At 43.6% G+C, this 23,004-nt stretch overlaps 1 protein-coding gene across 3 annotated transcripts; it reads left to right on the top strand.

Annotated features, from left to right (window-relative positions):
• The first annotated feature begins 689 nt into the window (after positions 1-689).
• LOC111033442 (protein gustavus) lies at positions 690-23,004 on the top strand. Of its 3 annotated transcripts, none has more exons than XM_022314172.1 (7): positions 690-1,262; positions 11,065-11,142; positions 19,582-19,874; positions 21,409-21,596; positions 21,737-22,067; positions 22,217-22,375; positions 22,478-23,004. In XM_022314172.1, the coding sequence occupies exons 1-7, from the start codon at positions 730-732 to the stop codon at positions 22,615-22,617; spliced, it is 1,722 nt and encodes a 573-aa protein (XP_022169864.1). In that variant the 5' UTR covers positions 690-729; the 3' UTR covers positions 22,618-23,004. The 3 variants fall into 3 exon arrangements, with proteins under 3 accessions (XP_022169864.1, XP_022169865.1, XP_022169866.1); XM_022314174.1 differs by lacking the exon at positions 690-1,262 and adding an exon at positions 7,149-7,359; XM_022314173.1 differs by lacking the exon at positions 11,065-11,142 and having other exon boundaries at positions 691-1,262.

Genomic DNA, 23,004 nt, shown 5'->3' on the forward strand with positions numbered 1-23,004 from the left:
TTATTATTATTCGACAGACATGATATAATATTAAAATATTTCGCTCTCGACCAAGAGGAATCAAGAAGAACAATTATAAACTATAAAATCGTTTAAAGGAAATCCACCGGCCACCGTGTAAAGAGAAAACTTATTTTGAAAAAAAGTCCCCCTCGCTCGCTAGTTCATAGTTTTCTCTCCTGCCGAGCCGCGTCAAGCACGGCGCGCGGTTGCGGCGATTCAAGGGCGTCACAATGGAGCGGGGCGTTGTGCGCGCAGCTGTTGGCACACTCCTCGTGCATGCAACCCACCTCGCGCCGCCTCGACGGCCGTCGTCACTCATGTGCGTGCGTGTGCGAACGGCTCTTTCGGCGCGCACACCACACAAAACAATCGCCGGCGGAACTCACTATCGATGGCGATAGTACCGTATCGGTGGGTCGGCGTAGACGATGATCGTTGCCGATTGTCCTCGTGTGGCTCCACGAAATGTGTGCAGCAGCGCTTCGGCGGCGGCGATAGCGGTCGTCGGCTGGGGAGGGCGTACAAAGCCGGTCGTAAAGAGCCGCGTTGTAGCGATAGCGACGACCGCTTCGTAGTTTTCGGCTTGGGAGGGGTGAAACGAGGATCGGTGGGGAAAAAATCGATAGTGTACGGTTACGCCGCCGGGCGCGTGTGCGTGCGGATCGACGACGGGCGCTCACCGCGATTCCGGAGGACAGCCAGTTCGTGTTGAGCGCGCGGTTTGTCATGCCAGCAGTGGTTTTGCCGACTCGCCACTGTATAGCAGCAACGAACACGACGACGACGACTAAAAAATCGCCTTCAACCGCCGCCGTTTCTATTGCTGCTGCCGGTAACAATATCACGACGACGACGACGCTCTTCTGGTTGCCTGTAGTGGATAGCCCGACGTGTTGTTTTTGCTGTTATTGCGGCGGTCGGCTATTCGTCGTCGGCGGTGTCCCGACCACCGGACGTGTTAATAGCAGCGTTGGTATCAGCAGTGCGTTGAGTCGTTTCGACGCGTGTTCGCCGCCGCCGCCCCCGACGCGTAATTTCGGTAGATTTTGCCGGTGTGACGGTGCCGTAGTCGCCGCCACCACCTCCGCCGTCGTGCTACTGGTGCCGTATGTGCTTGGGCCGCCGTGCTTCCGACCGATCGTATTACCGCCCACGTTCGTTGCCGCCGCCAATCACCTCAGGCATCACCGCCGAATACATCACCAACACCAGCACCACCTGTACAACACGGCCGTCGCCGGCAACAATATGGAAACTAGGTAAATACCTCCTAATCGAATAAAAAACATTTTTATCTGTCGCCACGCGTAGAATTTTGGCCTGATAATAGTTTTAGACCTCGGTTAATCGTCGTCGATAACGTAGTAGTTAAAAGCAGCAACAACAACAACAATAATAAAAATGTTGTAATACTCTTGTCGCACGTCCTCGCCGTAGACCAATCATAAAAGTGATCTATAATAACTATTATCAAAAAAAAAAAAAAAAAATTATAATAATAATAATGATAGTGATAATAATAGAATATGCGCACACTGTCGTATCGTGTATTCGTGTCGTATATCATACGTCGTTCTACTTACCATTGGAATATTATATCCCGTGATAACCATTTACTTTGTGTTCTCGTTGTTATACCCTTTCGCGAAGACCCAACACCGCGGCCGCCGCCCTCGTCCCTACCTTCTTATCCGCCTATCTATCCACCTACCTGCCTGCCTACCTATCTATCTACCTACCTACCAACCAACCAACCAACCAACCAACAAATCTACCAACCTACCTACATGTATATGCCAGCGTAGAACTTGATGCACGGCAACAGCGGACGCCATCGTTTATTGAACCGGTCTTGAAAAAACCGCTTCGGTTGCCCTTGAACCCATATCCCCAGCCCGCCACCATGGTATCTGATGTTGTATTATACTGTACGTACGCTCGGTCGCCGTTCTCTTTTTCTGTTTTGAGTTTTTTTTATCATTATTATTATTTCTTTCCGACTCGGCCGCGAAGACCGAGGGCTTTATTTCGGTCCGATTTAGCGGTGGGGAAAAGGCGGTTAATGTAGGGGAAGGGAGGGGAGTTGGCGCAACGACGTTACACAACAACAGCTGCTGCTGCGCTAACGTGTGCTGCGAGCAGTGTGTGTATGTGCGTGTTTTTTTTTTTACCAAAGCACAAAGAAAATCATACTAAAATTGTAACCAGTGAAAGTTTTTTTCGCTTCCGCCCCTTCGTCGTCGACGCCACCGCCGCAGTACACAACAACAACGGCGGCGGTCGCCTGAAATAATTACGTCGGACCGGGGCCCGGTGGTCAGCACGAGCCGCAGGGACGTTGACCTCCTCCGCCACCGTCACCGCGTATAATTATACGCGAAACGGCCATCCCCCTTTTGTTGTAACGGTTCGGTTGCGCAATGCTCGTTGGCGAGGAGGAAGTGGTAGTAGAGTCGAGGTACGTCGCCGAGGGGTAGTGGCGGTGGTGGTGAAGTGTGTATGTGTGTGCGTGTACGTGCACATAAAAGGGTGTGCGGGTAGTGGTAATGGTAGTGGTGGTAGTAGTGGTGCGGGTATATAGACAGCTCACAATGCGTATTAAAAAAATAAAATAAAAAAAAGCTCCCCTCGTAGTTTTGTATTATGTATATGACGTGATAAATGCGTTCCGGGCGCTGTGTACAATGTAAAATGCACTTAAATGCGCACTGCTGTTGTGTGTGTATGTGTAGTGCTTGCCAGCGTTAGGCGAACGTATGTTGTTATAGGTACTAGCGTATAATATGTGCTACGCAACTACAATGTGTTTGCATTGCGCGCGTAGGTACTTTTGGCCGTGTTTGTTTTTCCTCTCTCGAAAAAAAGCGCCAAAAATAGGCTACGCTCACGCCCACAGAACAAAGCGTAAAAAAAATGTGTGTAATATCGCGTTCGTGTTTTTAACAATATTATTGACCCGTAACAAATTTTGTTTTACGGGCTCGGCTGACCGGAATGTTTTACAAAACGACTGCGGTGCGTGTTTCGGCGTAGACGGCCAAAAAGTCACAGAACGGTGGAATATTCCTTTTTTTACTCGTTATATTACACTGTACTCTACGGGATGGTTTTTTTTTTCGTAAATAAAAGGACTCGGGGCAGATGAAATCTATGGATTAGAACGGAACAATAATATGACGAGAACCATGTGCGGTGTTCACGAAAACTCCGTGTAATGTACCCGATTCGTTGCTTTTTTCTTTAAAGAATCAGGACATCGGCGTTTTATCGTTGACAATCGTCATCTGACGAAATGTTATTGTACGCGCGCCGTGTTCGTCGGTTCGGTTCGTCACGACGGGGAATGTGTGTGTTCGACGGTTTTTATCAACGCACAGATCCGACGCCGTGAACGGCCGACCGGTCGGTTGACGCATTATAACATGTTTGCCGTTTGCAGATGATGCATTGTGCTCGCGCGTACGGTATAATCATATGATGTATACATGCAGTCCATGACTTTCGGAGCGCACTCGAAAAAATGTCGTTAACGCCGCATCCCTCGTGCAGTAAGAATATAATATATATATATATGGGGAGCAATGGGAAAAAGGGACATGACAGTGGCGGCGCGCACCCCTGCAAATTCCCGCGACTAGAGAACCCTCTCCGACGTCGGCGCGGCCCCGACCCTTCTCGGCGGAGAAAGAAACCGTCGTCTTGCCATGTCTCGGCGGCGGGTTCTCAAAATGCGATGTATGCTTGTGTGCGCTACGGTTTCGAGAATCGTTTGGTTTATATTATACCTTTATAACATTATATTATATTACACAAACGACGGATGCGGTCGTTGCCGCAGCCAATGTATACGGTCTCGACACGCACGTAAAAAGCCGTGAGCGGTGAGTGAGTGAATTCTGTAAGTGTATGAGAGAGGGAGAGAGAAAGAACGAGTGATTCGAGTTACTGCGGTATAGAGTATACCCCAGAAGGCGACGTTGCCGGTCCGTGCGCCGGCCATCTGTGTGCGGTCGTTCTTTGTTTATTACGTATCTCCGGACACGACGTCTACACCAGTAAATCGCCGGTGCTTCGGTTGTTTTAACTCCGAACCCGTGCTGCCGCCGCCGTCGTCCTCGTGTTCACCATCATGTGAGAATAAAATTTCGTATCGGATCGTATTATGATTGTATAATCCTTGAGCCCTCCAACATCCGATCACGAGGTTGTCGGGGACTCAATTCGGGTGGGAGAGGGACCGAATAAATCTTACAAGGAAACGTTGACAATCCGATAACTTAAGTCGCACACTATTTTCAATTTTGTTATCTATTCTGTTATCGTGGTCAAGCGAGTACACGCTTATCACATATTATACAATATAATATCTAATATCTATAATACAGATGTGACGACTTTTCACTCGTACCATCTGTCTCTTTGTACGGTACACAAATTATTTAGTTGTGGTTGTGACTCTGCTAGTTGTGTTTATTTCGTCCACCTACAACCGATGCCTAACCGGCAGCAGCAGCAACAGCCCCCTTTCACTACGAGTTTTTTCTTCTCTCCCGTTCACTCTGTCCGTCCGTCTCTCTGTTACCTTTTGTGTGTCCGCTATACACACACGCACACACACCTGGGTCGTCGTCGACACCGCCCGGTCCGTCGGCGACGGCGGCGGCTGCTGTGTAGGGCGAGCGGGCGGCGCGAGGAGGTGTGGGACTATCAGTGTGAGTGTGTGTGAGCGCAGGTATCGCCAGGTGGTTTTTATTATTATAGTTTTTTTTCCCCGACGGATCCGACGAGAGACACCCACCGTACACGTACATAATAATACCCAACAACAATACAAAAGTTTTGTGAATAACACCTCCACCCTCACTGCTGCACGTCGTCGCGTTGTCGCGCCGCCGTCCGAATGTGTGGTGGTGAGTGAGTGAGGAGTACCTGTTGTGCGAGAAAATAAAATGTATACACGTCTGCTGTCCCGACACGAGACGGTGTATCCGAGATTTATTTATTGGAATTCGTCGTATTTCACTCGTACATTATTATATATTATGTGAGACGTCGAACGCGGCGGCGCCGCGCGAATACCTTCGAATCCGCCTTGGCCTAATTTCCCAAATAGCGTTGTGTAGTAATATTTCTGTGGTGTGTGTATATAGGTAGTAGTAGGTAGTGTTATTTATAATATGTGCGTTAATATTTTTTTTATTAATTTTCTCAATCTTCTAGCGCCGAGCACCGTTAGAAATTGCTGCGTGGTTTCGGGTGGAAAGTGAAATCATGTTCAGAGTTTTCGGTCGAATTGTCACACGATTAAGAATAATAGCGAAAAAAAATTAACGGTGGCTATTTATTTTTTGTATTTTGTATTCCGAATCGTCTATATACTATAGTTATCTATTTGGAATTATGTTTTTTTCTTCTACATTTTTCAAATAATTTGTTCCGTTCCAAAGAGATTCCCATTTTTTTTAATACTGTCGGTCTTAACCGGAATGATTTGGCGTCGAAAATTGAGATGGATGGATAGATACATAGATAGATAGATAGATAGATAAATAAATATTATGACCGACGGCTAGATGTAGCAGCGCTGTCTTAGCTTCTCGTCGATTGTTTATATGCGTGTGTTTGACATTTACGAACAAGGTCGACTAGCTTCTGGCTGTATCCAATAATAATAATTATTCACAAATGTTCATATGTATTTTTGTAATGACATCGTTGGATCAATAAAGAAGTCATTATGCGGGTCAAGGCATTATTGGGTATTAAACGAAACTTATCTCAAAAATAATACCAAATTAATTGCCTCTATAAGAAACTAATGGCCCCCTGATATGATTTTATCAGAAAATATTCAAACCAAGATGTAATATCATCTATTCACATGTTTTCAGTATTAATGTACAAAAATATGTATTACCAAATGAAAAACTCTCCGATGTGCGCAGTTGAGTATAATATTTGTATATTCATTTAACCATTTATATTGGGCCTAAGAAACATTTTGGTCCAACTTGCTGCCAACTCCGAAAATTACGCGTCTAAAACCAGAATTGGTTCATATCAACCGTTATGGCTGGGTACATTAAACAATTTTTACACACTCGCTTTCTATGTAATGCTAATTTCTCGATAAAAATTAAAGAACGTTTTTTTTGTTCCTTTTTTTATTCACGAATTTACGAGCCTGTGCTCGATTGCAAAGTCGTGCAGTATGGCTTATGTACGCAAACACGGGGATATTATTTTTTCTTTCAAAGTATGCAAAATAGCAACGCACAGCTGTACGGAACAAGCAGCTGGTAGTTACTAGCGTCCTGGGAATATTCACGAGTTTCTTCCCTTCTCCCAGTCATCGTTATTTTATAAATGCCCTTTTAGAATCCCGGGACGACCCCCCTCTCATCGTTACGGTTTACGCGAACACAGCGCAGCATGCTGCAGATCACCGTCCACTTGATCTTATACGAAGAAAATGCTGTCCTCTTCGGTCGTCCCACCGTATTTATATGAATATATTGTATCATAATTTATTTATTTCCGTCTAAATATAATTTGAGGTTTTGGAAAAAAAATGAAAGAAGCCTAAAATGGAACTCGACTGCTGCCGTTTGTGCTGAAGACCGCGGCGGTTCTCTTTAATTGGTTACCCTTCTCCGTTATGTATTTTACGATCAGCTGTTCTCCTGTATGTATATCGGACGATTCACACCTTAAGAACATAATAATATATAGGGTGGTAGAGAATTGTCTTTGGCCCCCAGGTACACACGGTCCCGTTTATACAACGGGATCCCTCATGCGGGACAATTATTATGCGAGCAGTGATGGCCAAATGTACGGGACGGCCTAGCAACCGGTGCCTCGAACCCGACGCTGCTTTGGAAACCCCTCGGCGGCGGGACCGGTTGAAAAGGAGGTGCGATGACACCATTAGGACGACATTATCATATCCCTCCGACGGTTACGGACCCCGTGCGAGAAAGGGTTCCCCGTGCGGGAATACCGGTTGCTATAGACGTAGAAATGGAGAGAGAGAGAACGACAACAATGGAAGAAGATTCCTTCTATTTGGCTTTGGTTCCCACCGTCTGTGTCAAGGGCGGTTAGTCGTCTGCCGTCGCGTCTTCCTAAACTGTCTTGCCGCTCTCAGTGTAGTTTTCGGTGCGTTCTCGGCTCGTTAACTTTTTTATTTAATATTTACTCTGTTATTTTTATAGTATTTTCCTATTCGCTTTGGTGCTCTGATTTTAGTGAACGTTAAGTTAGTTAATTTTGTACTTACTTACTTATAAAAATATTTATCATGAACCGCGATTACCATACTGTAAGAGCCCAAATGTCCACATTGTTCCCTCCGTAAGTATATAATATTGTAACGTATATTAATGTCGAATTGTATGGTAGTAGCTCTACAGCATTCCGATTTAAATATCACGTGTATCTAAAATAGGGATAAAATGAAAAACGTCAAGTACTTATTACTAGTAAAAATGTGCCTCGTCGTATGTGTGTCTTAATTTCCTTGACATTTTTCTCAATGTTTGCTTAACACGCAATACGCGGTCTCAAAAAGTATGTTTTTTTCTAAATTTTCCACTTGAATGACGAGTTTCTCCAATCAGTGGAGAAGTGTGTGTACTATATCATTATTATTTGAGACCTCAAATGGAAACCCTAACTACACAGCGTCGCGTAACATGGGAAATGTGTATGTGTGTGTCCTAGTTAGGAAATGCGCGTGACAACCGGTGGCGCCCGGGTACAACTAAGTCAAGGGTATTATTATATGTACTCTTTACACTGTTGTGTACCGCGTATACATGGTGTCGGGCCCGAAGTGGCGGTCGGATCAGGCAGGCAGTGTCTGTGATATGGTACGACTGAGGTTTTTTCTTATATATTAGCCATTATTATTATTGTTTTTACGCAATCGATTGCGACATGCCGTATGCCCGGGAAAGCCGCCGCGCGACGGACGGGAAAACGCGGCCGCGTGTAACGACACAGCCGCTGTGGTGGCGGTGGCAGCGGCAACGGCAACGAAGCAAATATACCAACGCGAAAAGGAAGTGACCTTGGTCGTGGGCGGCCTTGTCCGGCGGTGGTTATATAGCTGCAGTCTGCGTGTATTAATATACCTATGCTCGATAGCTTATGAAACTACTGCTGTGCCCCACCTCGGCTCTCCCTCCGCCGCCCACCCTTTGCCATCTCTGCGTGTGATATTAAGTCCGTCGGTCTGTGTGTGACTTTGTGTTTGTTGTGTATTTCCTCTCCGTCCGCCTTTCATATGACGCCCACAACCCCGCTTACAAAATCGTGTCGATCATGTTTCCTGAAACGACGAGTACATAATATAAAATCGTGCTCGGTGAAAAAATAAATTATAAAAACTCCTCGAGTTTGTGTGATTTTCGTGATTTCTAGAATAATAACGGGGGGTCCACTTCCACTGTAAGATTATGTGTTTAGGGCGTACGCATCGTTTTGCGCGAGGTTTTGCGTAATGTTTTTTTTTTACAATACTCGAAACGTTTCTCTATTGGAACTTATCTCGCAACATGATAACTGTACGGCAACGAGTAAACGACGTCTTTAAATTAAGTTATATTGTGTTTATTTTGTTCGCGTCGACAGTGAGACGTTTCGAAATCGCGTACGTTTCCAATTCAACGGCGACGGTGTAAGCCTAATATACAAATATTGTGTGTATTCTCGTGGAATGGTATACTACGGTGTCGCCCATAAAATGGTCGACGATCGCGTCGGCCACTGCCGAGCCCAGCTCTTATCGACGGGGTTACACAGAAAGACACAGACGTGTGTGATAAAACGAGAAGACAGAGAAAGGGTTATAAAAAAAACGTGTGTACCTACACTCGCGCTTATTTATTTTTTTGACGACTCGAAAACGAAGTCGTCACAATGTGTCGTAATCGTGTAGAGGAGATAATGTTGTATGTGTATTTTTATATCAGTACTGCACTTACTGGCGATACGGACGAAGGTGTATAACATTATTATCATACATGTCTTATTATAGCGCGTGTATTATAATAATAATAATAATAATAAAAATATATTTAATAAATAATAATAATGATAATACTATGAAAACGCCGTGCGCCGGCTTCGGTGCGCACCTCTCTATATATCATAGTCGCGCACCAAGGCCAGACTCGGTTCCGAAGGCTGCTGCTGGTTCTCGGGTGACGTCACACCTGGTTTCTTTGTTGTCTCGTTTTCCGCTATATGCCGTGTGCGTGTATGCATGCCCGCCTATATACATTATAATAAAGATATAATATCGTTGTATGTCGTAGTCGTCGGGCCCCGAAAAAAATGGTACAACCACTGAAGAATTTCCTCCGTATAGTATTATCTTATATTGTAAACGTTCTCGTGCCCCACGTTGACCCCGGCCCGGTGCCCAAAGTGATGGCTGGTACAAAATATAAAAAAAATGTGGGTATTATAATATGCTCTAATAATGTGTATATAATATATAAAACCGAACAAAAGTCTGCGAACCTCTCGGAAGAGGATAAAAAGAGAAGTTGCGCCACATTGAGATAAATATAATATATGGTAGCTCAGATTTCTGTGGAAAACGTGTAGGTACGTTTTGTACTGCAGTGTGTCATATTATGCTGGCCCGAGAAATTGCTTTTAGTCTGTGGAGTGCGCGAGTGCAATATAGGTACTATAGTAGGTATTATAAGTAGGTACTACCATGGTTTCATTTCATATTGTTCGCGGTCACGTACAAAATCGGAGAAAAAACAAAAATGAATTCCGGATTTGGAAAAAAAATGCATGTCCGGCGACGTCATAAATTATATATTATATACCCATCTCCGAGAAACTCATTGTCTTATTATACGCCACCGACTGCGTGTCGTAATATAGAAGGTTCGCACGTCGACGAACCGTTTGAACTCCGAACTCGGTAAAATGAGAATCGTTGTTCGTCGTTTGACCGACAGTGCAATATAATAATACATAATAGTATAATATAGTGTACGTATATCGACTATGTAATAGTAGTGACGTACCTTCAATCTTCATGTTCTTCTCGTGTTCCGTACACACATGTTCTTTATATACGCCACTCTCCGTATCGACACGATTTTGTTATGGCTGAAGTTGTGCATATACCTACCACCGCCGGATGGCCTTCGTACACTCAAAATGCGTTTTCCGAATAATATTTCAAGTGTAATACGAAATAAAATAAATATACATTTATTTATATATATACATATATAAATTATAAATTAGGAGAACACCGTTGTGGTTTGAGATTTTTGGCTTTTAAACGGATTTATACTCGCAATTAACGTGTTACGTCGCGTTAAACCTATAACCTTGGCACTGGCAGTACATATATATATATAGGAGTTATCGTACCAATCTCGTCCTTAAATATAAATGACTCCAGTAATCTCTTCCTTGATGACATAACGACGGTAAAGTACTGAGTGTAGGACTCGTGTCTTTGAAAAAACAAAAGTAATATTGGATTTTGAGTTCGCGAAATAATAATGACCAGCGGTTTTTATTGTTGCAACCGACGGCGGCGGCGGCGCCAGCCTTGTGCGCTTGAGAACCAGGAAGGCCTTCGGCAATTATACGTATATATATTATATACGCGTGTAATGTATATACGTATATATATATTTGTATATATGAATATATGTGTGTAATACACAGTATAGAAATGCGTTTACGCTGATATGTGTAATATGTATTTGTGTGTAAAAAACGAACAAAGACAGTTAAAAAATAAATCTCCGAGCAGGGGCGTTGTTGCCGTGCAGTGTGTGTGCATACACCTGTCCCTCGACCCTCGAATTAGGTCAGCCATCTGCCGATCCCGTTTCTTCAATTGGAGACAATTATAACGTTTTTTTTTCATACAACAAATATAATATGTATCTCAAGCCGCACATAGTAATATTGTACACGCACATACCAATGTGTGTGTGAGTGTGTGTCAACAGGTGTTTTGCGTTGAGATTTCGGAGACTAATGTTTTTTTGTTTTTTTTTTTTGTTTCAGGTCAGTATATTTGGGTTTAGACGAAGAATCGTACGCTAGCATTAAAGATTCTGTTAAAGAGTTTTGGAATCTAATAGGGTGAGTGTTATTGTAAAGACATTTAAATCCGCCGACCAGACAGTGGCGGCGTCGTCGTCGTCGTCGTCTTTGTTAATGCGGACGGATGATGTCCGTGATGCCGTCTCGCATAAGACGACCTCCGTTGGTGGTCCGCGAAGGCCTGTCCGGGTTTTGTACGTCGGCAGCTGCTACAGGATCGTAAAAATTCGCAGTGCTCAGCAGTTTTTATGTCTCGCAGCCGTCACGCGCCGCAGCGTCGTACTCAGGCTGATTGCAAACGCGTTTTCGGATTTTCTTATTCTTACCGGGCGTCTATGGAGTTTTTCGGATTACTACCATGTTTTTCGCAGGCACGCGTGCCACATAATAGTATATACAGGGTGTGCGCAAATTGGGTAGAGGAGAGATCGCGTGGACCAGATAAGTTTCAATGTATATTGATAAAGCCGAAGCGGAGCTTTTGCGTTGGGGTGGCACCATCCCCATAGCAACACCCGTGGCCCCGCTGTAGTGCGTTTGTGCGCTCCTCGTCTACCCATCCCTAACCCTATGTTATATTCGTTCTACTTTAGGGCGTGGCGCTCGCGATCGTAAAGTTACCCGTTGCAATGCCGCACTAGTATAGCTCATTGTATGTTGTATATACGACGTTGGGGTTTTATAAACCGACCGAGTTTTCCGCGGCGCTGCAGCGTACACTCAGATGCGCGCGACGGTGACAAAGAAACGGTGCAGCAGACGCCGAGAGAGAGGGTGTGCGAGAGAGAGAGAGGGAGAGGGAGTGAGTGAGTGAATGAGTGAGTTTGTTGTACAACACAACGTCTTTAATACGTATTTTTCTACGGGTCGAAGATTTGGGTTGTATGCGCATTATAAACACTGAGCGGCCACACTCTCTCCGAGGACTTTTAGTTATTTAAATTTTATTATCAGAATATGTTGTGTGCTGGTGTGTACACATTGCAGCTGATAGATAACGAGTATACTGATATATACTGTTCTACTGTGCTAACAGAGTGTGAACGAGTCGTATAACTCGGGTTATCACCGTAATACTATAATCCCAATTATTGTAACGTTTTCTTTGTGTTCTTATTTTTCCGTCGACGGATTATTTAAAACTGAAAATAAATATTAATATGCCGCCCCTTCCACGCGCGTACCTACAATAATAATAATATTATATTATGCACAACATAAAAAATAATAATGTTATTATCGTAATGTACATCGACGAAGTACGTATAAGTAGTAATAATAAGTGGTATGCATGTACGTTGTATAATATTATATAAAACCACGCGCGCGTGTACGCAGAATTGTTCACCGACGCATGTCGATATGCTACGACCACGACCAACGCATACATAGCAAACACACACCTGTTATATGTTCATAATAATATTATTTTTAATAGTTTTTTTCTCTTTCCTTTAACGCGACGAGACGCCTCTCGAAAACGGTTGGCCGTTGTCGTCATGCATTATTATAATATTTATAATGTAGTTGGTATATTATAACTTGCATACAACAATAGTATAATATATTATGTTATCTTTAATGATAATCCACTCGTTATGACCGCCTATTGGTTCCCAAAGATACGAATGCGCCCAAAAAGTTGTCGAAGTTTACCATATATGGATCTGTTGGTGTAAGCTATAGGTTTTCAAAGTGAAGGGGTTTTTTTTATTAGTAGTATAAGTTTTGTTTTTAACATTATTTAATCGCCGCGTGCCTTATTTAAAAAAAAATCCTTGACGTTGTGCTGTTACAAAAATATAAATTGTTTCGATGATCCACACACACAACCGCCTACTCTTTGTTGACTTTCTCCGATTCGTCCTCTTTATTGTGTGTGTGTGTGTGTGTGTGTGTGCTCGGCGTTCGGCGATGTGTCGTCACAATAATATTACACACGCACAAAAGCGGCGGCGAGCGTCCCACGTCCTCGGCTCGACACCAGTAAACCTCTCCTCTCACCGCGTGAGTTTGTAACAAAACTCCACTCAACTTTCACTCGACAAAAAATTGAAAAAAAAATATAAATACGTTTCATGGTCGAGCGTTTTCAGAGCGGAACTTAAGATTGTGTAATTTTTGTGAAAATCTCTCTTCTACCCCTATCGCGGTGACTCGACGGATAAAACGCGAGGTGGTGACAAATACGAACTCGTCACCTTGCCGTCGTGCGGCGATCGATAAAAATCGTGTGTTTAGTAATATTTGAGACGACTCTATTATTATAATAACATATTACGAGTAAATATCGTTATCGTTATCGACCCGGTTGATATGTGTTCATATATAATATTATTATATGTTTACCGATTGCCCGTATTGCCCCACGATACTCGCGGAACTAGAAAGTATTATATGGGATTATACATAATATTATTAAATAGGTCGTCACGAATGCGAAATATTCAGAATTTCCGAGGAAGAAAATATTAGGAGTGTATTGATACGTATCGGTTCAATATTGAGCGATCACGGAGTTACGTCTGCGTGGTTTGTCGGTGTACCAGCGGAACGTTACGACCTATATCAGACTCTAGACTTCGATACGAGTTGATAACTATTCCGTATCGAATTTTTTGTATCGTTTCACTCATAGCACTTCAGTAGCCGGCAAGCATTACACACCCAACGCTGCAGCTGATTCCGGTCAACTTTTAACCATGGTTACACTGCGTTAGAAAACTGAATCGTACTTAAATACACACTATTTATATTTGTTTTCTGCAGCTGTGTCTGGTCAGTTTACGTAAAAATACTGTTCGTTTCGTCGTCGGTACGAGCTCTTGTCGAGCTCCGCTGTCCACGTATTATTATTATTACGTATTAATACAACTACTACTCGGACCGAGCGGTGCATGTCCTCATTTCCTAAAGTTATAATAATGTATTAAAATATAATAAAATATAAAATAATATGCGTGTATAACGACGTCTGTCGCGCATATTCCGCCACATGTCCGTCCGCCCGGATGTGTAATGTGTACGTGTGCTGTCGGGTTGTTCACTCTGCTATTGCCATATTAATAATATATAATATTATAACGAAAACTGGCGGTGCACCGGGTGTGTGTGTGTGTGTGTGTGTGTGTGAAACACGTGTGCTTCACTCACCATCGTCAACCACTGCACTTCTCGGGTTTCCGAGTTCTCGTGAGTGTACGGTTTCTCGGGTACGCTGTAAAATATGTTTTATACGTGTGTGTGCCGTATAAATATCACTTCATCATCATGTAATAAATATTATTATGTATTTTGTATGTCATGTACCGTCGTCTGTCGACGACAGAGATTATTATTATGTCGCCGCGCATATTTTGCAGTACGCTCGACTACGCGTTTTTGTCGTTCGATAACTAAAGCATGCTTATAATTATTTTTTTTTCCTATATTCCAACCGTATACCGTGATTGTAGTATATCTAACCTGTACCTACGTAGTCGTGTGTACTCAGAATTTTACTCTTACTCGTGTCGGCACAATAATATCGTCGTCGTTTTCTCGGCGTGCATACCTCGCCAACCTTCCCCGCTGTTCTCGTGGCGTGTTATACGCGCGATTTAGGACGCACTGGGAGAAAGTAAAAGTGTATATTATTTTTATTATGATTACCATAACGCCAACCGGAGCATCCCGTTGTCGTCGTCTGTCGGCAATGAACCAGTTACGGGTGTAATATAACGGGAGAAAGCGGCTCGAATATAATACGTTACGTGAACGTACGTAACTATGAAACGTATATATACATAATGTAACGAGCACCCGCGCGCCATCAGTGCTCGAACGTTGGCGAGAAGGAGGGCTCGCGGTACGTGGAAGGGGCCTCGCTCGCCGCCCCGTTCACTTTTTTGCAATGACACGATTTTGGCCGTAATGGATTTTCCACCGCCGCCGCCCAGGCGTGTTAAAAACAAAAAAATTCTAAATCGCTCGCCGCCCGTAACAAACGCCGGTTTTATTTTCAACGGGAAACCCAGCCGGCTATTTTATAACAGAGAGCCGCCTGCGGAGCTCGTCACGCTTTTTACTATATTTTTCTTTTCCGTCGAATGCCGCCCAACTGTATAGGTAGTTTGGTATTATTAATTCCGTCATAACCGATTCCGCCTTTCCGGGTGACACGAAACAGTTAGTTGGGGGTTGTATAGGTACTTATTATTATGACATTAACTCAACTGCGGGATGTGTGTTTGCTGTTGCTACCTCGGTTGCCGAACGAGGAAACCGTTTCAATGACTAAATTTTCCAGTGTTGCTGCTCAATACTTGTGTTTTACGTAGTCATCGTCACCGAGGCCTTTGGTCGATGCCCATTTGCACTGACCAGACGCCTCTGTAGCCTCGCCTACTTAATGCACCTACTTAAGCTCTAGGGTTTCGTTTTTAATTGCCGCGTTCGTCAAATTTAAAACTCTGACGGCGCCCGGTCGATAAGCATTTTACACATTATTACGATGCACAGACATATAGCTCTCTCATTAAAACGCGTCTCTGCTGCAGCTTTACGTCATAATAATATCGTTATACACACGGCGGCGGTTCCCCTCGAGCGTATGGCGCATGCCACCGGAAAAAAGTTCCCGATTCCCCGGCGGGAATGAGTCACACGGTGCGCGAAAAAACGGGCCCCGCGTGCTGCATATACGCGCCGCGTGAATCAATACCACGCGCGCCGAGTCCTTTTTATCGTGAGCCCATCCCCACTCCCCTCCTCCGGAGATCGTTAAACCCACGCCAACGGACGAGAAGCCGTGGGGACGGCGATCCATTGCCACGCGCGTACATCAAAATGTATTATTATGTATTCGCAGCGTACATTATTGTTGTTGTGCTGCTGTGGTATATATGGTAATATACGTACGCAAAAGCCGCGTGCCGCGCACCCCTTTGACCGGAGCACCGCCCCCGCTGCCTGTAACGCTGCTGCTGCTGCTGCTGCTGCTGTTCAACGACCCCGCGTCAACGGCCTTTATGCGCAGAATTTGTTGTGTACTATTCGATTAAATGATTCGAATTGCGTTCTATAATGAGAAGTCGGCCCCTTTGGGGCTGCTGCAGAATGCGCCCGTCCGTTTGTGAAGGGTCGCTGTCCCGGTCTCCGCAGCCATTCGCAGTATTTACAATACGGCGAAACTTCCGTCGGTGGGCGAAAATAATAATGCTTATTAGAAATTCGTTATAGAATTACGTAATTTAAGTTCTAATTCGCATGTCGTAGTTCTCAGTAACATTCCGTTTCACTGTATAATGAATCAACGAGAACTTTTTGTACTTAGGTATTATCAGTATTTGTTTCGGTTTCCACTTTTTCATGCATTTAACGTGGTTATAGCAACAATTGATTGTATTTAATACCGACAATACCGTGCACGAACAGGCATATATTTATACGTGGTTACTGGTTATACATACGTGCAATTTAAAATTAAAACGGTATGGATGCAGCCCGATGACGACATTACGACGTAATCGTACGACTTCCAGAGCGGCTAGCGGAAATACCATTTCCCGCCAGCACCACAGTTCGAGTGAAAACCGCAAAACAACAATGTATAAATCGTCGCCGGGAATCCCGTCTATCGTCGTATCCCTCGATCGAATTTCGAGTCTACAACATTATGACAAATTATGAACTCATTCTATATAATATTATACTTGGTTTCGGTTTGTTTCGTCCGCGGACCATGTGCGTACCTTTGTGTGCGCGCGCATTGCGTACATATATTCACCTGGTTAGGTACAATATTCAGCCACGTCGCTTTCACTGGTTTTCACAACTCGGCTCGCTCGCGCCACTGTCGCCGAAGTAATAATGTGTACCTATTAATGTACAACAATAAAAACTAAGACGGCGCCGCCGCTGTAATGGACTCGTAATAATATTGTATTGTCGACACATATTATTATTATTCTTTATTTTGCACACGACGTGGTCGTAAATGGGTTATTTTACTGCGTCGATATTTTCGATTTTAAATAGCACGTATCTATATAATATAATATACTGTTGGTGTGCGCTATTATGTTACGTATTGTATGGTGAAAATATCGAAGCAGAAAATGATTTTCGAATTTTCTGCAATTTTTAGTGCCGTTGTGCGTTCGTCGATCGTGTATATGTTGTCTCAGTGATAGTACTTTATGTGTTATATTATGTCCTTGGCGACTTGTTACTTTTTGTAGGTAATGGTGATTTTTTTCCTTCTTTTCTGTACCTTCTAAACGCACACCTCGGACCTCTACTTACCACCTGCCCAGCCGGTGTACTAAACGTATGGTAAGACCGCTGGTAGGAGTATCATTTAGGTACTGCACATAGCGGAGACGATCGTTTTAGAAATGGAAAGTTGACCGTTTTCGACGCATAATATAATTAGCGTAATATATTTATAATTGAAGATTACATTTTTATTTTTTGATCACCTGCTGCAGCACGGCTGCTGCTGCGACGTCCTCGACACGTGTCCGAGGACATCATCGCACAGCGAATATTCGACAAATTACACTCGCGCGTCCAGGTGGTGGTGTCCCCTTTAATTTCGTTTTATTTTCAAGTGTAAATGTTCAGCCAATTGCGTTGATTATATCGCTGGTTATATAAATACAATGATACTCTACCTATATATATTATAATAGTGCTGTGCAGTCGCGAGTTTGCACATTTTTTACGTCCTCCAGGACATTCAAGGATGTGCCCTCGACGGACACGCGGCTAAATGTTCACGTATTTACCGATGGCGTTTAGAACAATGTTGTGACTTGTGTTTGCGGATTATGATTATTATGACCAATGAACAAATTAGCGCTTTCAATGTTATCCGATTCTAAAATCAGGTCAAATAGCGGTGCAATCGCTACGGTGGTGGACGTGATGTGTTGCGTACGCGGCCCAAGTATATAGTGCACTATGCCCGACGCACAGAGTTTATTTATTTATCACATTATTTTTGTACATTTCATAATACTACGAGAAAAGTTCGACGAAGTTAACGATCGGAAAAAATCGATCAACGTCCGTTTACTTAATATAAACTTTTTTTTCCGTCATTGAACCGGCTATAGCAGCGACTGCGTTCCAGAGGAGATGATTGTAATTAATATTATTAATTATTCTCCTTTTAATCATCAATTTTTTAATTTTCGCCAACAATAACACTATTATATTTTTGCACACAATATTGAGCATAATAGTATACAACGTTATATATTCCGTTTGACCTTGGGCGCGTGTGAAATCGATTTATTTTCGTCGCGTATCCAATCTTTGAATATTGTACCTTGACTTTGAAATTGTTGTTTTTTCGTAATATAATATTTATATTTAATATCATTATTACGGTCATCCGTGTTATGTTGTTTACGGGACGTAAAAGTTCAGCACACGATGGCACAACATATCTGTGTATAGCAGTTGAACGCAATAACTTATAGATAGAGATATCAAAAGGAATATTTTCCAATTGACGCCAAATAATAAAATAATATTTTCATTTTTATATATAAAAAAAAAAACATGCCCGTTCTTCTGCAAACGAGTTAATTAATTATTTGAACAAGTCAATTGCATAATATCAAATTTGTGAGGATTCCATTTTTGTATACGTTTATACTACATTGTATCTATTTTATTAATTGTACAATAAATTATAGTATAATTATTATTATATATAACGTACTCGTCTGAGCTTATAATACACACGAAAATAAAATAGACACTTTAACTACCTAACCGAAAAATCATAGAAACCAGAGTATTTCGCTCCTATTTTCAGGAAATTCATAATATTATCATATTTAGGAAGATGTTTTTGTAAAATTATTAATTCAAGGAAAATCTCATGAAATTCATAATTTATTTTTAACACTGTTATAAATAGGTACTGAAATGAACCTTTAAATTATTTAACTTAATATTATGATTATGTAATTTTCTTTAAAATAACTTTTTAAAATTAGATTTCAGTTTTCCTTAATTACCATGTCATATACATTCCGATTTACTAAATATATGTTAAGTGCCGTCGTTTACTAAACGCGTCAATGTATAATAGATATTATGCGTCGCGGTTTCCAATCCGTTTATGACGACGAGCACCTATGTCGTGCGCGTTCATAGAATATGATTTTGAATACCTACTTTAAAGCCGTATACTCGAGTATACATAATAAATTAATATAATCCAGTATTATACTACACAAACGGTGATCCTTAATGGCGTGCTGTACTCAATATTAATTAAGACGATCGGCGGCATGCAGTATATAATATAAAAAATATATTTTACCTAGTAGTGTCGTCGTAGCACCAAGTATAGTGCAACTCCTAGACACACCAGTTCCTCGAGTACAATAATTATTATTATACCTGATGAGTTAACCCCATCGTAAGACTTATTATTATTTACTAATGGTTGAAATTTTTTTTTGTTTGCTTTTCCAGACTGAAGGGCACCGGTGGCAGTGCTCTGGGTGGTGCGAGCAGCGCATTAGTAGGCACCAGCGGCAATCTAGGCGCAGCAGCAGCCGCTGCTGTGCTTAGCGGCGGTAGCAGTCGCGTGACGTCGTCGGGCGTTGAGCTCAGGGAGCTCAGGCGCCACAACTACAAGGCTTCCGTGTCGGTGCTATCGCACCTGAACAAAGGCAACGCCGCTTCGCCGTACGTAAGCATCGGAGGAGGACACCGACAACGGACCAGAGCCCACCGGGCCATGAACATGGGCCAGAAAATATCTAGTGAGTTGAATATTTTTCGAAACGGTGCTGTAGGGGTGGTGTTATCACTGATAAAGTTGTGAAAACAACGACCGACCGCCCTACCCTTGTCAACTCCAACCCTCCGCCGGCCAACCCCTTCGTCGCTCCGGATACATGCAGCAATGCTATAATTAGATGTATAATATGTATTATATATTCGTGGCGCTGTTGTTCGTCATCGTCATCATCGACGACGTCGACGGGTTTAATCGACTTTTCTCCGCAGCTTTTTGTTTTTCGTTTCCTCCCCCGGTTTGATGATAATTTTCGGTGTTTGTAAAGCGTCCGGTCATGTGACGCAGTTTTTTATTTATTATTATTTTTATTATTATCGTCATTATTCTTTTACGAATCCCGCGGACCTATAATGTACAGTTGTACGGATGCGAAGGGTGCAGCCGGGAAAACGCACCCCGCCGCCGCCGTCCCGTAGCTCCCACCCTCCACAAAATCCGGTCCGACGCCGCGGCCGCGAGTGATTTTGCCCGCCGCGTTCACAGTCCAAATCGTCCGTCGTCCGCCGTCGCGTGTGTAATGTCCGACCAGCGGCGATAATGATAATATCGTGTCCGTGATGTGTGTACAGAGCGCTCTGAAAATCCGCGTGCCGCGCGTAGTCGACGGTATTATAGTTGCATAGTTTAATCGGTGGTTGTGTGTTTGGAAAGGCCACTTCTCTGGTCACTATTAACGCGTCCGATAAAACGATAATATTCTATCTATAGTCCGAAAGTGAGCGAGCTGAGGATTCGGAGATACGGAAAAACGAGTTTTCTTATCTGAGCCAACAGCGGCCGTGGCGTTTTGGAATCGTTCTTTACGGCGCAACACATCCAACCGGAGTCGACCCACAATCGTCGTTCTGTGTCAGCCGTTGAATAAATAACACAAGTCTCGAACACTGCCTTCACAGTTTTCCGCTGCAATAAACCAAACGTTTGTCTCTTTGTGAATCTCTAGCGGACGCGCGTGCGTCGCTTTCGAAAGTCATCGGCGTACGTTTTTTTGTCACCGCGTGTATACATAATTTCGGTGTATTTTTATTGTTACATTATCTATCGTCATTGTTTTCGTTTCGAATACCATTCCGTTTCGTTTATTGCCACACGCATTTCTATTACATAATAACGATAATAGCCGGGTACACGGCGAACCTCGCTAGACATGACCAACAACGGAACGGTGGCACCCGCTGCAGTCGACGGCGCCGCTGACGACACCGCCGCCTTAGGTAAAAGTAAGTGAAACCATACCTCCACGGCGTTGGAGGCACAACGCTTCCGATTCGAAATCGCGCGAATTTCTGCCACGACCGCGTGTTCGTTGTGTTGTGCGCGTCGGCTGTTTTCGCCCGGTACGAAACGTTTTCATAACGTTTCACACCGCCACTCCCACCCTCACCACAATCCGCACCTAAACTACTACACCGTCACTGCCACATACCTTGGGGTGTCGTACCGTACTACGCTAATTACGTATTATATATAATCGTCATACTTTTCGTGTGTTTCAGGTGGAGTTAAAACTGTTAGCCGCGAAAGTGCGCAACCTTACAAGCCCGTAGTACCCAGAGAACTGGCCCAAGATTTCGCCCGTCCGGCCAGATTAGACATACTATTAGACATGCCTCCGGCGTCCAAAGAAATGCAAATCAAACACGGCTGGAACGCGGACGATAGGTCTCTAAACATATTTGTCAAGGTAATATATCATTTAAATTGTCCACGCGATATGTGTATTCTGTCGTTGTGCATTGTTCCGACTGACGTGTACCAGTAGTTGCACCTTGCCCCGCCGTATAGGTGTCTAGTAATAATCGTGATTTCGTCGTTCGTTCACAGGAAGAAGACAAACTGACATTCCACAGGCATCCGGTAGCCCAGAGTACCGACTGCATCAGAGGTAAGACTGGCTTGACCAAAGGTCTGCACGTGTGGGAAGTAAACTGGTCGACCAGGCAACGCGGCACGCACGCAGTGGTCGGCGTCGCGACACAAGATGCACCCCTGCACTCTGTCGGTTACCAGAGTTTGGTGGGAAGTAACGACCAGTCATGGGGCTGGGATTTAGGGCGTAACAAATTGTACCACGATTCGAAAAGCTACGATGGCATTACGTATCCGGCCTTGCTCAAGCCCGACGAGACGTTTATAGTGCCAGATAAATTTTTAGGTACGTATTACTTACCACCTCGCTCCGTGTACGAGATCATTTTGTTTTGGTGCTCCCCGAGACACCTGAGATGATCTCCTTACACTGTGTCGATGTCCGTGCGACGATTATTATTATATCATGTCTTAATTTTTGTTGTTTGCTTACAGTTGTTTTGGATATGGACGAGGGAACACTATCCTTTGTCGTAGACGGCCAGTATTTGGGCGTAGCGTTTAGAGGCCTCAAGGGGCGGAAATTATTCCCAATTGTCAGCGCTGTTTGGGGTCACTGTGAAATTACGATGAAATACATCGGTGGACTAGATCGTAAGTATACTGCCGGCCACTGCAGCAGCTCTCGGCTGACTTGACTCACCGACGTCACCACAATTGTGATAATATATTAATAAAATATCGTTATCGTTGCAGCTGAACCCTTGCCGCTGATGGACCTGTGTAGACGAGTCATTAGACAGCGAATCGGTAAACAATACCTAGAAGAACGCGTCATGGACCTGAACCTGCCGCAGTCTCTAAGCGTTTACTTATTATACCGGGACAGGAGATAACGGGGCCAGCAGCCGCGCCGAAAATATTGATCAACAGATCTCAAACGTCGATCCGATTCCTCCCCCTACTTATCTGTCCTATTCCCCGCCCTGTCGACTCAACACCATCTCCTCCACCGCCAACTAATCGCCCGTATCTCCTCTACCTCAGGCCAGTAACCGCGACGTTCGCTAAACTAGTCTCCCCCCCTCGTGATCCCTCGTTCAAGTTTCCCTTATAGTGACACCCTTACCCCACCACCCATGTAAATAATACTCGATGCAAACACCCCTTCCCTATCCCATTTAAATTACACAAACACGAAACTTTAAGTAACGACTGATGTATCAAGTGTCAAGATAGTTTTTTTTTAATATATTAATTAATTTAAGGTTTAGGAAAAAAAA

This window comes from Myzus persicae, unplaced genomic scaffold (assembly GCF_001856785.1).
Source record: "Myzus persicae strain clone G006 unplaced genomic scaffold, MPER_G0061.0, whole genome shotgun sequence".
NCBI classification, from domain to species: domain Eukaryota; kingdom Metazoa; phylum Arthropoda; class Insecta; order Hemiptera; family Aphididae; genus Myzus; species Myzus persicae.

Bases quoted from the DNA above. Each gene is read 5' to 3' on its own strand.
- LOC111033442 (XM_022314172.1), top strand. From the start codon at position 730: ATGCCAGCAGTGGTTTTGCCGACTCGCCACTGTATAGCAGCAACGAAC. The intron at 1,263-11,064 runs GTAAATACCTCC...TTTTTGTTTCAG, and splicing joins GGCAACAATATGGAAACTAG to GTCAGTATATTTGGGTTTAG. The intron at 22,068-22,216 runs GTACGTATTACT...GTTTGCTTACAG, and splicing joins AGTGCCAGATAAATTTTTAG to TTGTTTTGGATATGGACGAG.